We start from the raw sequence: 17,396 nt of genomic DNA on the forward strand, positions 1-17,396 counted from the left end.
ATTTTTTAAATGAGAGTCCGAGGAAAGCATTACAGACACCGCAGATCTGAATCGGTACGAAGAGGCCTCAATGGATGGTATAAAGTGGGTGGTGTTAAGGGCGCCAATGAAACCACCGCTTTACCTGGTACGTTGATTCCCATACATTTAGCGGTCGAAAACGACAGTTCGCAGTAAGCAACAGGAAGACATTATTGACAAACTTTGACACTGCTAATATCCTGGGATGTTTCCACACTTCTCTAAGGACGTTGTGGGGCTGCATCCCCTTTGGAGGCAGCGCGACTGCAATTTTTGCTCCCGTGTACAGTTTGAAACGACTAGGGGCCGTTCACAACCATTCGACGAAATTTGAACGTGATCTGTGGCAGGAAAGGGTACTTGTGCATTCTCATTCCCCCTATTTCTCGTCTTCCTGTGTCGTGATCACGGTTGACTTTAGGCTCTGCACATTAATGTCACCACCTGAGGCCTTTCCGCGCAGATTGTGGGAGCAGTGTGTCTGGAAAGTTTTCCTCGGCCACTCGTAAGGAAGCCGCTTGATTTCAACCAGGGGCGTCGCCGTTCTAACCTCCACTGCAGAGGTGCCAAAAGAAGTTGTGAAATGTGGCCAAGAGGGGCTGTGACGACCTCACCAGCATGCCCACTTTGGGCAGAATAGTGGTGAAGTTTGGTGCCAATGTGATACCATTAACCCACCTTACACGCCCATAAACTTCTGTGGCTTCTTTTTCGCACTTGTCGGCACCTTGCTATTGAAGTCGAACCCGAGAGTGTCGTCACAGGCGTCACGCTTTTGCACCATTACAGAGGAGGGTTATGCACACCTTTGACACAAATTTCATACTTATGGTTGCAATGGGTGGGAACTACAGTGTTTCGAGCAAGCTGTCTTTATTTATGTTGCACAGTGTAATTAGTTCCGTCCATTTCGTTTGAACCTTTATTCTCAGCGTGCGTGGTTAATCTACATCTACATCTACATCTATACTCTGCGAGCCACCTTACGGTGTGTGGCGGAGGGTACTTATTGTACCACTATCTGATCCCCCCTTCCCTGTTCCATTCACGAATTGTGCGTGGGAAGAACGACTGCTTGTAAGTCTCCGTATTTGCTCTAATTTCTCGGATCTTTTCGTTGTGATCATTACGCGAGATATATGAGGGCGGTAGTAATATGTTGCCCATCTCTTCCCGGAATGTGCTCTCTCGTAATTTCGATAATAAACCTCTCCGTATTGCGTAACGCCTTTCTTGAAGTGTCCGCCACTAGAGCTTGTTCAGCATCTCCGTAACGCTCTCGCGCTGACTAAATGTCCCCATGACGAATCGCGCTGCTTTTCGCTGGATCATGTCTATCTCTTCTATTAATCCAACCTGGTAAGGGTCCTATACTGATAAGCAATACTCAAGAATCGGACGAACAAGCGTTTTGTAAGCTACTTCTTTCGTCGATGAGTCACATTTTCTTAGAATTCTTCCTATGAATCTCAACCTGGCGCCTGCTTTTCCCACTATTTGTTTTATGTGATCATTCCACTTCAGATCGCTCCGGATAGTAACTCCTAAGTATTTTACGGTCGTTACCGCTTCCAATGATTTACCACCTATGGCATAATCGTGCTGGAATGGATTTCTGCCCCTATGTATGCGCATTATATTACATTTATCTACGTTTAGGGAAAGCTGCCAGCTGTCGCACCATGCATTAATCCTCTGCAGGTCCTCCTGGAGTACGTACGAGTCTTCTGATGTTTCTACTTTCTTGTAGACAACCGTGTCATCTGCAAATAGCCTCACGGAGCTACCGATGTTGTCAACTAAGTCATTTTTGTATATTGTAAACAATAAAGGTCCTATCACGCTTCCCTGCGGTACTCCCGAAATTACCTCTACATCTGCAGATTTTGAACCGTTAAGAATGACATGTTGTGTTCTTTCTTCTAGGAAATCCTGAATCCAATCACAAACCTGGTCCGATATTCCGTAAGCTCGTATTTTTTTCACTAAACGTAAGTGCGGAACCGTATCAAATGCCTTCCTGAAGTCCAGGAATACGGCATCAATCTGCTCGCCAGTGTCTACGGCACTGTGAATTTCTTGGGCAAATAGGGCGAGCTAATATTACATGCATTGAGTTCCCACAGTGCTTTATTATTTTGTGTTTCCAGTTGTTGGTGGTGTGTGGATGTTATCCGCAATATAATTCACGTAAAACGCTGCAGGAAGCGTGATACTGCAGTATAAGTAAAAGACACTTACTATATCAGGGGGAACATCCTCGTATAAATAAAAGAAAAAATGGAATAATCTTTAAAAGAAGCTGTTGAGGGCAGTGATTGCCTCTGCTAGTAACTCCCAGCTGAGAATAGCGAGCAGCACCTCGTACCTGTCGGGTCCTCTTGAGCTGCTGGGCGACGCTGGGCGGCAGCATCTGGCACAGCAGCATGTCGCTGATCCGCTTCTCGCGCTTCAGTTCGCGCGCCTTCTGCGCCAGGTGTGTCGAGTACATCTGGAACAGGACAGTGCCGCGAGAAGCAGTGGCAAAAACATGGTAGCTATCTGTGCAAACGGCTCCATTATTCTGCACAGCTGATCAGCCAAATCCAACACCACGAAGGATACTAGCTAACTAAAATTTATTTATAGTTTGTATAAAGGGTGATTCAGCTGCCGGTACCAAAGTCGTTTTATGCAACCCGCAATGTAATATCTGGCCTTCAGAAACCACGTGCGAGATTTTCATATTCTCTCACACGCTACGCTCGAACTACACTACTGGCCAATAAAATGGCTACACCAAGAAGAATGCAGATGATAAACGGCTATTCAGTGGACAAATATATTATACTAGAACTGAGATGTGAACATTTTCACGCAATTTGGGTGCATAGATCCTGAGAAATCAGTACCCAGAACAACCACCTCTGGCCTTAATAACGGCCTTGATATGCCTGGGTATTGAGTCAAACAGAGCTTGGATGGCGTGTACAGGTACAGCTGCCCAAGCAGCTTCAACACGATACCACAGTTCATCAAGAGTACTGACTGGCGTATTGCGATGAGCCAGCTGCTCGGCCACCATTGACCAGACGTTTTCAATTGGTGAGAGATCTGGAGAATGTGCTGGCGAGGGCAGCAGTCGAACATTTTCTGTATCCAGAAAGGCCCGTACAGCACCTGCAACACGCGGTCGTGCATTATCCTGCTGAAATGTAGGGTTTCGCAGGGATCGAATGAAGGGTAGAGCCACGGGTCGTAACACATCTGAAACGTAACGTCCACTGGTCAAAGTGCCGTCAATGCGAACAAGAGGTGACCGAGACATGTAACCAATGGTACCCCATACCATCACGCCGGACGATACGCCAGTATGGTGATGACGAATACACGCTTCCAATGTGCATTCACCGCGATATCGCCAAACACGGATTCGACCATCATGATGCTGTAAACAGAATCTGGATTCATCCGAAAAAATGACGTTTTGCCATTCGTGCACCCAGGTTCGTCGTTGACTACACCATCGCAGGCGCTCCTGTCTGTGATGCAGCGTCAAGGGTAACTGCAGCCATGGTCTCCGAGCTGATAGTCCATGCTGCTGCAAACGTCGTCGAACTGTTCGTGCAGATGGTTGTTGTCTTGCAAACGTCCCCATCTGTTGATTCAGAGATTGAGACGTGGCTGCACGACCCGTTACAGCCATGCCGATAAGATGCCTGTTATCTCGACTGCTAGTGACACGAGGCCGTTGGGATCCAGCACGGCATTCCGTATTACCCTCCTGAACACACCGAATCCATATTATGCTAACAGTCATTGGATCTTGACCAACGCGAGCAGCACTATCGCTATACGATAAACCGTAATCGCGATAGGCCACAATCCGACCTTTATCAAAGTCGGAAATGTGATGGTACGCATTTATCCTCCTTACACGAGGCATCACAACAACGTTTCACCAGGCAACGCCGGTCAACTGCTGTTTGTGTATGAAAAATCGATTGGATATTTCCTCATGTCAGCACGTTGTAGGTTTCGCCACTGGTGCCAACCTTGTGTGAGTGCTCTGAAAAGCTTGTTCCTGTCGGTTAAATTTCGCGTGTGTAGCACGTCATCTTCGTGGTGTAGAAATTTTAATGGCCAGTAGTGTATTACTCCTACAGAAAAGATGAACAGGACCTTTTTGTAGAAAATGTAATGTAGTTAAATTATGTACTGAGCTACCTTTTCCTTGGAGGCCACGGTTTTCGAATTATTCAAGAAAAACGTACGAAAGTGACCTACAAAGGCACCTCGACCTGCACTCTCATCCCTCATCAACCAGTTTTTCTAGTCTGTTGTTTGTGGCACTCTGTCCTACCACTGTGCAAAAATATCCGAGCTATTCCCGATATTCGACCTCTGCCGGTCTGTATTGATTGAACTATTAACCTACAGCATAGCCAGATATTTCGTGAATGTTACTAACTGAAAAGTGCTCGTGAAGGCATCGAAAGGAAAACAACTTTTCTAAACTTTACACTAAAATTAATTACGTTGACAATTCGATCCAAACTAGACCCTTACAAGCACAGTAGCTTCGTTGTCAGAAGGCCTGACGAATACAACGATGTAACTGTTTATTTTATGCTACTAAAGGTCGCAAAACTGTTCGGTAAAATTCAGACAAAAAGTCATTTTTACAATTTTTAAGTGCTCGACTAATCCGTTGGCGAAACAAGGCTAATCAATGAAGACCCATATAAGATCGAACGTGGGAAATAATTCGCGCGTTCGCAAATTTTTGTGCATTGGTAGGAGGGAGCGCCATGAACAATACACTAGAAATCCTGAGAGGGAGGTAGGGGGGGGGGTTGAGGGAGACCTGACTGTGGGAATGGGAGTGCGTTTGAACGTCACTTTTTCACGTAATTCTTGAATAATTCGAAATCTAGGGCCTGTAGAGGAGAAATAGCCAATTAAAAAATTGAGCTACACTGAATTTCCTACAAAAATGTCGTGTTCATTTTTTCTGTAGGACTAACGGTTAGTCCGTAGCGGACGAAATAATACGAAAATCTGGCGCGCGGTGTTTGGCGGCCAGATTTCACATTGTGGGTTGCATAAAACGATATCGATAGGTGCAGCTGAATAACTCTGTATAATAGGAAGAATAGATGATCAGGGGGTAGATGTGGTGTGTGTGTGTGTGTGTGTGTGTGTGTGTGTACGTACCACATGTGAAGTTGTCATCTATGGCAGCAACAGCGACTCTAACCGCAATGGATGACAAGTACGAACAAAAACATAAGAAGTAAAAAATAATGAAAGAATCATGAGCTCCGTCACTGCCCGTCCCAAGCCCTGAGTCTCATGTCGCAAGTGATGAGGAAGGAGGAGGGGGAGGAGTGAAACCTCGTAAAAAAAACTGGGTCTTGGTCAGGATGGTAGCACTCTGTAAGCGCCCCTGCCTAGGGTTACAGGTGAAATCTGGCCAACGGTCTCAAAGCCGGAAGAGGAATCGTAGCTCCCAACAGCAGAGAGAGCGGAAGAACCTAAAGGAGAAAACAAAGAAAAATAATCATTTCGGACTAACAGTTCGATCTTATGTTGGAATTTATTTCCTACCATGTACAATGTACAATTTTAATTGCGGAATGGAAAGTCCTCTAGAAGTAAAGAAGAAGTAGAGTACTCCATTGCATCGGGACCTAGAGTTATGGCGAGTCCCAACATCTGCAGTAAGGATGAGTCGGAATATCCTTGGTATCCTTCCAAACTCAAGTTGAAAAGGAAAGTTTTCGCTGGCACCTTGAATGTAAGCTCAGTACTAAAAACTGATAAACAGGGAGAATGTGAAATTCTCATAGACAAGCATGAAATACAAATTTTATCAGTAAAAGGAACAAGACTTTTGAACGAAAATGTTACAGAATCCAAAAACCACAGGATTTCTAAGAGAAAACCAGCAGTAAAGATTATGAAAGACATGCGAGTACTTGGTACCGTGTTCTATATACATAAAAATTCAGTAAAAAGCTTTACAGAATTCAAATCCGGTTAAGAAACGCTCTTTCTTCCCACAGTGAAATGCAAGAAGAAGCAATATACCACTGTTAATTGCCATGGTCCAATTAATGATAACAATAGCAAAAACCCGCTTAAAGAGAAGCATTGAGAGAACTTTTGGAGGACGAAGTATCAAAAATTCCATACTGGAATACTGCGAAGCTACGGGGGCATTTTAAGACAGAATTTTGTTTTTTGAGTCATCAGTCTTCTGACTGGTTTGATGCAGCCCTCCACGAATTCCTCTCCTGTGCCAACCTCTTCATCTCAGAGTAGCACTTGCAACCAATGTCATTAATTATTTTCTGGATGTATTCCAATCTCTGTCTTCTTGTACAGTTTTTGCACTCTATAGCTGTAGTACCATGGAAGTCATTCCCTGATGTCTTAACAGATATCCTATCATCCTGTCCCATCTCACTGTCAGTGTTTTCCACATATTTCTTTCCTCTCCAATTCTGTGCAGAAACTCATCATTCCTTACCTTATCAGTCCACCTAATTTTCAGCATTCTTCTGCAGAACCACATCTCAAATCCTTTGAATCCTTATTTTTAAGTTTTACCACAGTCCATGTTTCACTACCATACAATACTGGGCTTCAACCAGATATCCTCAGAAATTTCTTCCTCAAATTAAGACCTGTGTTTGATACTAGTAGACTTTACTTGGCCAGGAATAACTTTTTTGCCAGTCTACTAGTCTGCTTTTGATGTCCTCCTTGCTCCGTCCGTCATTGGTTATTTTGCTGCCTAGGTAGCAGAATTCCTCAACTTGGTCTACTTCGTGACCATCAGTCCTGATTTTAAGTTTCTTGCTATTCTTATTCCTGGTATTTCTCATTACTTTCGTCTTTCTTCGAGTTATTCTCAATCCTTATTACGTACTCATTAGACTTTCATTCCATTTAGGAGATCATGTAATTCTGGTTCACTTTCACTCATGATAGCAATGTCATCAGCCAATCGTATCATTGATATATTTTCGTCCTGAATTTTAATTTCACTTCCTGAATCTTTCTTTTATTTCCGTCATTGTTTCTTCGACGTGCAGATTGAACAGTAGGGACGAAAGACTACTTCCCTGTCTTACACCCTTTTTAATCTGAGGACTGCATTCTTGTTCGTCCACTCTTATTATTCCGTCTTGCCTCTTGTCCATATTGTATATTACCCGTCTTCCCTATAGGTTACCCCAATTTTTTTCAGAACTTCGGACATCGTGCAGTATTTGACATTGTCGAACGCTTTTTCCAGGTCGACAAATCCTATGAACATGTCTTGATTTATCTTTAGTCTTGCTTCCATTGTTGACCGCAACGTTAGAATTGCTTCTTTGGTGCTTTTACCTTTCCTAAAGCCAAACCGATTATCACCTAACACATCCTCGAGCTTCTTTTCCATTCTTCTGTGTATTATTCTTGTAAGTAGCTTTGATGCATGAGCTGTTAAGCTGACTGTGCGATAATCCTCGCACTTTTCAGCTCTTGTCTTCATAACAATGTGGATGATATTTTTTCCGGAAGTCAGATGATACGAAGCCAGACTCATTCATTCTATACACCAATGTGAATAGTTGTACTGGTGCCACTTCCTCCAATGATGTTACTAATTCTGATGGAATGTTGTCTATCTCTTCCACCTTATTTGGTCTTAAGTACTCCAAAGTTCTCTTGAATTCTGATTCTAATATTGGATCCTCTATCTCTTATAATTCGACTCCTGTTTATTCTTCTATCACGTCAGACGAATCCCCCCTCCTCATAAAGGCATTCAATGTACTCTTTCCACCTATCCGCTCTCTCGTCTGCATTTAACAGTGGAATTTTCATTGCGGTCATAACGCTACCGCCCTTGATTTTAATGTCACCGAAAGTTGTTTAGACTTTCCTATATGCTGAGTCAGTCCTTCCAAGAATCCTTTCTTTTTCAGTTTCCTCACATTTTTCAAGTAGCCATTTCGTCGTATCAACCCTGCATTTCCTTCTTATTTCATTCCTCAGCAGCTTATATTTCTGTATTATTGAGTTTCCCTGAGTATTTTTGTACTTCCTTCTTTCATCGATCAACTGAAGTATTTCTTCTGTTACTCATGGTTTCTTCACAACTGGCTTCTTTGTATCTATGTTTTTCTTTCCAACTTCTGTGAGTGCTCTTTTTAGAGATGTCCATTTCTCTTCAACTGTACTGGCTACTGAGCTACTCCTTATTGCTGTGTCTATAGTTTTAGGAAACTTGACGCGTATTTCGTCATTCCTTAGTACTTCCGTATTCCACTTCTTTGCGTATTAATTCTTCCTTACTAATGTTTTAAACTTCAGCCTACTCTTCCTCACTACTACATTGTGATCTGAGTTTATATCTACTCCTGGCTACACCTTACAATCCAGTATCTAATTTCGGAATCTCTGCCTGATCATGACGTAATCTAACTGAAATCTTCCCGTATCACCTGGCCTCTTCCAAGTATACCTCCACTTCTTTTTATTCCTGAACAGAGTTTTCGCTATTACTAGCTGAAATTTATTACAGAACTCACTTGGTCATTCTCTTCTCACATTCATTGTCAAAAGCCCATATTTTCCTGTAGCCTTTTCTTCTACTCCTTCCTCTACAATTGCATTCCAGTCCCTCCTTACTATTAGATTTTAATCTGCTTTTATGTGCTGTATTACCCTTTCAATATCCTCATACAATTTCTCTATCTCTTCATCTTCAGCTTGCGACGTCGGCTTGTATACCTGAACTATCGTTGTCGGTGTTGGTTAGCTGTCGATTCTGATAAGAACAACCCTATCACTGAACTGTTCACAGTAACATACTCTCTGCCCTAGTTTTCTATTCATAACGAATCCCTCTCCCATTATAACATTTTCTGCTGCTGTTGTTATTACCCATACTCGTCTGGCCAGAAACCTTGTCTTCTTTCCATTTCACTTCACTGACCCCCTACTATATATAAATTGAGCATTTGCATTTTCTTCTTCAGATTTCTAGCTTCCCTACCATGTTCAGGCTTCTGACAGTCCACGCCCCCAACTCGTAGAACGTAGCGCTAGGAGGATGAAATTGACACAGTGAAGTAACGGATACACGTATACTTCTTGAAAGTCGGTTGTTGACATATCCTCCACAGATGAACTTGGCCATTGTCGTGCCGTATATAGTGCTGCGGCTCCCCTGAGAAGAAGACGCAGTGTCGCTCCTGGTTCAGTGTTGTTGGGTGTGCAGCTGTCGGCCCGACTCTGTGCTGTTGCTTCAGAGCTGCTGTGCCGACAGTCTGTTGTGTTCCAGACGTAGCTGAGGTGTCGAAGTGGAATCTTGTCTCGCTGAACACAAGCGCATTTTTGGACGCGAGATCCTTGGTGCGGCTGTATGATACTGCAGGGTCGAGTGAACTGTACACTACCAGTCGTAAGTTCTCGATCATCCGTGATAAAAACTATACACTTTATTTCAATGTACAAACTCATCGTACAAAGCTAATAGATCAATGAAACAAATATTTTCTCTCTGTGTCACTAAGTAAAATACAATAAGGCTTAGATTTTAGTCGCTTCAAAGTATCCACCACTTGCCTTCATCTACATCTACATCTACGTGATTACTCTGCAATTCACATTTAAGTGCTTGGCAGAGGGTTCATCGAACCACAATCACACTATCTCTCTACCATTCCAGTCCCGAACAGCGCGCGGGAAAAACGAACACCTAAACCTTTCTGTTCGAGCTCTGATTTCTCTTATTTTATTTTAATGATCATTCCTACCCATGTAGGTTGGGCTCAACAAAATATTTTCGCATTCGGAAGAGAAAGTTGGTGACTGAAATTTCGTAAATATATCTCGCCGCGACGAAAAACGCCTTTGCTTTAATGACTTCCATCCCAACTCGCGTATCATATCTGCCACACTCTCTCCCCTATTACGTGATAATCCAAAACGAGCTGCCCTTTTTTGCACCCTTTCGATGTCCTCCGTCAATCCCACCTGGTAAGGATCCCACACCGCGCAGCAATATTCTAACAGAGGACGAACGAGTGTAGTGTAAGCTGTCTCTTTAGAGGACTTGTTGCATACCAATTCGCACGGAGTATCTACTTCGACTTCACTACAAGATAAACCACTACTGACAGACACAAACACTCCACCACCAATTCTGCCTAATCTATCTTTCCTGTACACCGTCTGAGACTTCGTAAAAATTTCTGCAGAACTTATTTCAGGCTTTAGCCAGCTTTCTGTATCTATAACGATTTCAGCTTCTGTGCTTTCTATTAGCGCTTGAAGCTCAGGGACTTTCCCAGCACAACTGCAACAATTTACAACTACAATTCCGACTGTTCCTTGATCCAAGCACGTCCTGTATTTGCCATGCACCCTTTGAGATTGCAGCCCACCCCGTACTTTCCCGAGGCCTTCTAACCTAAAAACCCGCCCAGTCCACGCCACACAGCCTCCGCTACCCGTGTAGCCGCCAGCTGAGTGTGGTGAATTCCTGACCTATTCAGCGGAACCCGAAACCCCACCACCCTATGGCGCAAGTCAAGGAATCTGCAGCCAACACGGTCGCAAAACCGTCTGAGCCTCTGACTCAGACCCTCCACCCGGCTCTTGACCAAAGGTCCGCAGTCGGTTCTGTCAACGATGCTGCAGATGGTGAGCTCTGCCTTCATCTCGTAAGCAAGACCGGCAGCCTTCACCAAACAGATAGCCGCTGGAATCCAGAGAGAATTTCTTCAGATTCAAAGCGACACACGTCATTAGTGCCGATATGTGCCACCACCTGCAGCTGGCTGCGCCCTGTGCTCTTCATGGCATCCGGAAGGACCCTTTCCACATCAGGAATGACTCCACCCGGAATGCACACGGAGTGCACACTGGATTTCTTCCCCTCCTTAGCCGCCATATCCCTAAGGGGCCCCATTACGCGCCTAACATTGGAGCTCCCAACTACCAATAAGCCCACCCTCTGCGATTGCCCGGACCTGGAAGGCTGAGAATCATCCTCTGAAACAGGGCAGGCAGCTGCATCTGGCTCAGCCAGAGACAGTACCTCAGTACCTCAGAAGAGCTGCACAAACTCATGGCATTCTGGAGATAATATTTTACAGTATTTATACAGGTATTGCAGTCCAATTCGTCTGTAAATTGTTCCATAGGTAATTTAACATTAGATTAACTCAGTTTTCTTACCTCCCTTTGAAGTTCATCCCATAAGAGTTCAATAGGATGTGAGTGATGTTTGAGACTTGGCCAAATCATATTCTTCAGTTGCCCATATTTCTCCTCTCTATTGACATACTCTCAGCACAACTTATAACCATGTTCGGGATGGTTGTCCCTCTGAAGAACAAACTCACGACCTATAACCTGTCGCCAGATGGAACTACATTGTTTATCGGTATCCTGTGATCTCGTCTCTTCTTTAAGGTTCTGTTAATTCTCAATAGATCGCCGACTTTATCACCCTCAAAATACCCCCACATCATTAGCGATCCTCCACAATGCTTCACTGTTGGGATCCCACACTGACTCTTCATACGTTCTTCTCTAAGTCGAAGAACAAACATTCGACGATGGCTTCGAAATATTTCAAACACAGATTCGTCCGTGAATAACCCCTTGGACCATGCTGCACTCTTCAGATTTTGCGTTACGTTACGTTTTCGCTGCCTCTGGTAAGAAGAGTTATCTATTTATATCCGTTCATTCCTAACAGACACTGTTACTGTCGTTTCAATCGTCTTCTCTTCCTTTATCCATACCGCTTCTGATAATACTAAACATGGTCCCAAGTGTGCTAAAGTAATCTACATCATTCTAAACGGCTTTTACTATTTTTATTGTTATTAGTGTAAATTATCATCGTTATCATCGTCATCATCTTTACAATTATTGTTGTTATACTTTTGTAACATCTTTGGTATGTGTTGGTCCTGGTCAGGTGTAAGAGGGGACCTTAAAGCCCTAACCTGGTCAGGCTAAATAAGCAGTAACTAAATAAATAAAATTATTGTCGCCTTGATGCTCCTTTCTCGACTGCAGTCTTAAAGAAAACCGCAACAACGGTCGTCCTGCTTCCAGTCTGCGGGACTTCCGAGGGCGCTGTACTGTCCGCGTGGGAACTAGTTCTGCCACAAAGTAGCCCATAAACTTATTCAGGGTGTGCATGGCGTGTCAGTAGAACCAGAATCATGTATGACCGAGCCACCGGTGCATGTGTCCTCTCTGCCGCTAGACACTGCCTGTCGGACGTTCAATTCTGATCTTCCTTTTTAGTTTCTGCTAGCTGCTCGGAGCCTCTTAAATCCCCATGGAGCTAAGTAAGGCTCTACTGAAGCCAGCGATTCCATATTCGCGTGACAGTAGTAGGATCCCGCCCAACGCAGTCAGCAGTATCGGAGAACGATGAGATGCTGTCTCGACACACGACGATCCCGCCGCTGTCGAAATACAACTCACGCTGGTTGACTGTTCTGTCACTTGAATGAAGCATAAACCATTTTACTACAGATAAGCAACATTCAGATGCGATTTCTGAATAAGAATCCCTCATGTAATCTTTCCTTATACAGAAAACGTAGATAGCGTTACTCCTGCCTGCTGTGTGCTATTGCGCGGAAATATTAATCATTCGAAAACCCAAGCAAGTAGCACACTTCATACCAGTTTGACGCCCGTTCCATGCTATCTTCATAGTATGGGATCTTTAATAGCCAACATTGTAGTAATCGCTCCAAATCATAGTTTATTGACCTTAGCGCCCTCTCCTTCACTTGCGTAGACTGTATGGTGTGCACAGATTTCTTTTTATTTAATTTTTTGTTTAGTCGAATTTGTATGTTCTAACGCCCATTCCTCATGTGTAAATCTACGAAGCCAATTCGTTGTGTTGCTTATTAAATAGCTATATTTTATATATTTCACATATTACAACACCGTCTAAATTTTTCACGATAATTATGGCCATGGAAGCATGGTCTTTTTCGAACGTACTTTCGACCAAAATGCGATTCTGGTAGCTGGACTCGGAAGGTTTCGGTAATCTTCCTTTTGAGTTCTCATGGTAATATTTCCATAGGAACTTTCATCCGGTAACACACATTTTTTTATATCCAACCAAGAAGTTAAATACCAATTTTCATAGATGTAACTTCGAAAATGCTTTAACAGTTGTTTAGTAACGATTTGTTTAAAAATTTCTCACCGACTGCTTCACCCCCTTAGGGGCTGAATTTCCATAAACGCTGGCATAAGAATTTTTATATTTGTAACCGAGGCACCAAATACAAATTCTCTTAGATTTAACTTTGAAAATGTTCTCATAATGAAACATTTTCTTCAAACTTTTCGTCTCCAATTTGACCCCCTTAGGGATTGAATTTCTGAAAACAATGAAACTCCTATTTTGTTATTTCTAAACAAGAAGCGGAATACCAATGTTCAAAGATGTAGGTTTAAAAATGCTGTGCTTCAGTAGTTCTTTAATAAGGATTCATTTAAAAAGTTACCCGCTATTTCACCCCCTTAGTGGCTGAATTTCCAAAAGTTCAGAAACGCTTATTTTTTTGTTTCTAATCGAGAAACCAAAAACCAATTTTCGTAGTTCTAGGTTCAAAATTGCCTTATTAACGACATATTTTTTTTAAAAAACCTTTTATCCTCTATTTCACCCCATTAGGAATGGAAAGTTCTAAAAAAAATACCTTCTTAGACGGTGTCTAAAATATAAGAACAACACCTTCTCCAAATTTCAAATTTCTGTCCTTAGCCCTTTGCGCTGGGCGATGATGAGTCAGTGTGTCCAGTCAGGACATTTCCTTGTATATGTAGAGATTGTTTAATGTTTGTTCAAGCAGAGCGAATAGTGGGGTAAACATTAAACTAAACATTCGTAACATTTCAAAACAATATCTAACACGAACGTAACAGTGTCATCAGCTGTAGCATCTACACTCAAGTTCTGAATAAACAGAACGCCTTGAATGACTAGAGATATGACGTTCATATTCACAGAACATGTACATTAGTATGTTCTGCAGAAATTATTAGCATTTGAACCATGTCGGCTCGCGGTTTCAAGGTCAACATCGATACCGGCAGCGCAACGCCATCTATCGGTAAAATGTGTCTGCGACACTTGTAGCTATAAACCGAAGGTGATGGATCAGTATGACCTGACGAGACATATGGGAGGCCTTGCAGATGTATGTACAAAGTGTACCGTCAGATCAGTGTGTTTGAAAGAGGGCGCATTATTGGCATGGGAGATTGTGATGCATCCATGCGGGAAATGCTACTGTTGTGGGACGAAGTGTTTCGGCAGTGCAACGAGTGTGTACAGAATGGTTTATGGAAGACCGTAGAACACCAAAAGATGGGTCAGATCGCACCACTCAGACCACCCCGCGGGAGGATCGACGCCTCATACGAATGGCATTCCAGGACAGATCTGTCCCCTCCTCGGCTCTGGCGCATCAGTGGAACAGTGCAACACATCGTATACTATCAGCGGTGACAGTCCGTCGCCATTTATTACGGCATCGGTTACGTGCGTATCGTCCACTTCTCCACCTATCTTTGACAAACGTGTGGAAACGTGCTGGATGACAATGGTGTGTGGAACGACGTCACTGGGGACAGGAATAGCATCAGATAGTGTTATCGGACGAATCCAAGTTCTGTTTGTTTGAAAATGATGGCCACATTTTGTATCACCGCAGACAGGGGAAACGTCATCACAGTGATTGCATTCGGAGAAGACATACAACGCCAACTCGAGGCGTTAAGATGTGGGGCAATACTGGGTACAACCGCAAGTTACAGTTGTTCGTTTTCCAGCACCTGTGACCTGTATGACCTATGCTAACGACATCCTACGACCCATAACCACACCATTTCTGCACAACACCCCAGACAATGCACGACCACATGTTGATACACGAAAACGTGCCTTCTTGGTGTCAAAGATTATCATTTTGCTCTGGCTCTACAGATCACCAGAATTGTCGCCAAGCGAAAATGTGTGGGGTATAGTCACCCAATGCCGACCACCACAGATGACCTTTGGAAGCAGGCGAATGAAGCGTGGACGACTATACCACTGGACGCCATTCGCGCCTTATACGCGTCGATGCCATCAAGCATGGAACAAGTTGTCAGGGCCCATGGCGGACGCTGTGCCTACTAGGCAACAGGACATACGCTGAACAGAGGTAATTTAAATGCTAGTTATTTCTGCACTGAAGGTATTCTGTTTCCTTCTGAACGTGAGTGTGTATAGGGAAGGAGGAGAAAAACACAATTAATAAAATATCTTATTAAAAAAATCCTTGTGAGTGCTGCAGTCGTATTAAAACACGAAACATCCAGCAGGTCTAAAAAGCTCCTATACTAGAACGTAAATTTTATACTGTTCCATTTAGCAACCCGTTTTTCACAGTAAGCAGATTTTGGCACATTGTCGACGAGGGAAACTCCCCACCGTATGCCCCTCAGATTTAGTAGTAAGTGGCCCAGTGGATAGCCCGTCGAAAACTTAAGACAAATGAAGCATGAGAACAGGAAGAAGATGTGCTGAACTGTGAAAAAAGAAGAAATATTGGAACAGTGAACGGTTCAAGCCCACGATGTCAACATCAAGCAACTTTGAATAGTCGTAGTTATGGGGTCACGCTGCTGGACGGCGAAGGGGGAAACCTGTGTTCAAATCTCCCTCGTGCTTAAACTTATTTTTCACAAAATTATGAACTGTCTGTCCGGTCATTGACATGTCTGTCCAATGTATTTAAATTTGTGTCTGTGTCGTGGTGTAACGTCCGTTTGCAACAGCGAGGTGAAAGGAAGGGACCTCGAGACGTATGTACCTCCCATTTGTCCTCCACAAGTACCACATGTTACAGCTCCTGCGTTACGTTTCGGATGTTTTGACTTTTGAATTCCTTTGTTGTGACATAGTTCTCACCCCTGTATTCGTTGTTTTCATTTCTGTGAGAGGTCTATGCGGCATCTCGCCTGCTCTCACTGTTCATCACATTTACTTGCGAGTGTAATATATTCTTACCACAAGACTCATATTCTATAACCACAGTGTACTATGACAATTGCCAAGACTACAGAAGGAGAGGAGATACGTCAGCGACCGGACGGTAAGCTCACAGTATTGTGGAAACAATGGGGTACGAGGGAAATTTGGACACAGGTCCACCACTTAGCTGTTCAGTACCATGACCACACAACCACAACGCTGTGGATCTCAGAGTCCGCTCAGTGTTGCACATCGTAATCTTGGGCAGTTCACTGCTTTTATTTTTCTTTTCTTTTCGCAGTTAAGTACATCTTCTTCCTATTTTCATGCTTGATCTATGTTCAGTTTTAGACGGACCATCCACTGGGCCACTTTACCACTAAATCTGAGGGGGCTGCGATGGGGAGTTACCCTTGCAAGTAGGGTGAGTGTCGTAAGGCTACCTAGCTGCACTGGCGACCCTGAGGCTGTGTAGTGGCTACGGCGTTATGGACGAGCTCGATGGTCACAGAGACTCACCTGTAGAGTGGTGATGTTGTGGTGGACGAGGACAGTGATCTCAGTAACTCATCCATATAAAGGTGTTGTTGTTGTAAATGAACACGATGAACATGGAGACTTACCTGTGCAGTGGCGATGACGATGAGGGTGAGAATGCTGATGACGGATACACACCTGTCTAGTGGCGATGGCGTTGCAGACGAGAACTGTGATGACGGAGACTCACCTGTATAGTGGCGACGGCGTTGCGCACGAGCACGATGATGACGGGGGAGACCATGAGTACCAGCACCAGCAGCGCGATGCCGTATGCCTCCTTGCGGTTGGCGTCCGAAATGCTCATCCCCACATATTGCCTGTGGATACGTGTGTCAGTACACCTCACTGCTTAGATGACAAGGGCAAGCGCACATAAACATTCTTCTGTGCGAATGGAAATTTAGATAGTGAACTGGTACCGCAACAGCACAAATATTATGAGCTTTGGTAACTTTGAGTATCGTTACATTTGAAGTACTCTGTGTGTTATTTCCAGGATATTGAAGAATCTACCCTGTTAATATTGCATTGAAGGTTATCTTGCAAATCTATCCCCGCTAAAAGCATTGTAGCACTAAAGAAAGTAAAGGGTTACATAATTCTAAATACTAAAAAAAGTGACAAAACGTGAGAGAATTAGTCTGCAGTATAATGTCTTAACAATTGCACTGCCGAGCACAATCATTTTCATCGGTTCACAGATCTCAGGTCCCTATGATCACTTGCCATTTTCATATTCCTGTGTAATAAACAACGTTCTGTAACATCTTCTGCATGC

At 43.6% G+C, this 17,396-nt stretch overlaps 1 protein-coding gene across 1 annotated transcript in view; it reads right to left on the reverse strand.

Annotated features, from left to right (window-relative positions):
- Window positions 1-17,396, reverse strand: part of LOC126474185 (receptor-type guanylate cyclase gcy-19) — a 438,242-nt gene that overhangs the window by 126,860 nt on the left and 293,986 nt on the right. The window contains exons 7-8 of the mRNA XM_050101647.1: window positions 16,806-16,935; window positions 2,390-2,512 (exon numbers count right to left, since the gene is read on the reverse strand). Of these exons, the coding sequence (XP_049957604.1) occupies window positions 2,390-2,512; window positions 16,806-16,935 (253 nt within the window). The remainder of the gene's footprint in view (window positions 1-2,389; window positions 2,513-16,805; window positions 16,936-17,396) is intronic.

Source organism: Schistocerca serialis, chromosome 4 (genome assembly GCF_023864345.2).
Source record: "Schistocerca serialis cubense isolate TAMUIC-IGC-003099 chromosome 4, iqSchSeri2.2, whole genome shotgun sequence".
Classification (NCBI taxonomy): Eukaryota; Metazoa; Arthropoda; class Insecta; order Orthoptera; family Acrididae; genus Schistocerca; species Schistocerca serialis.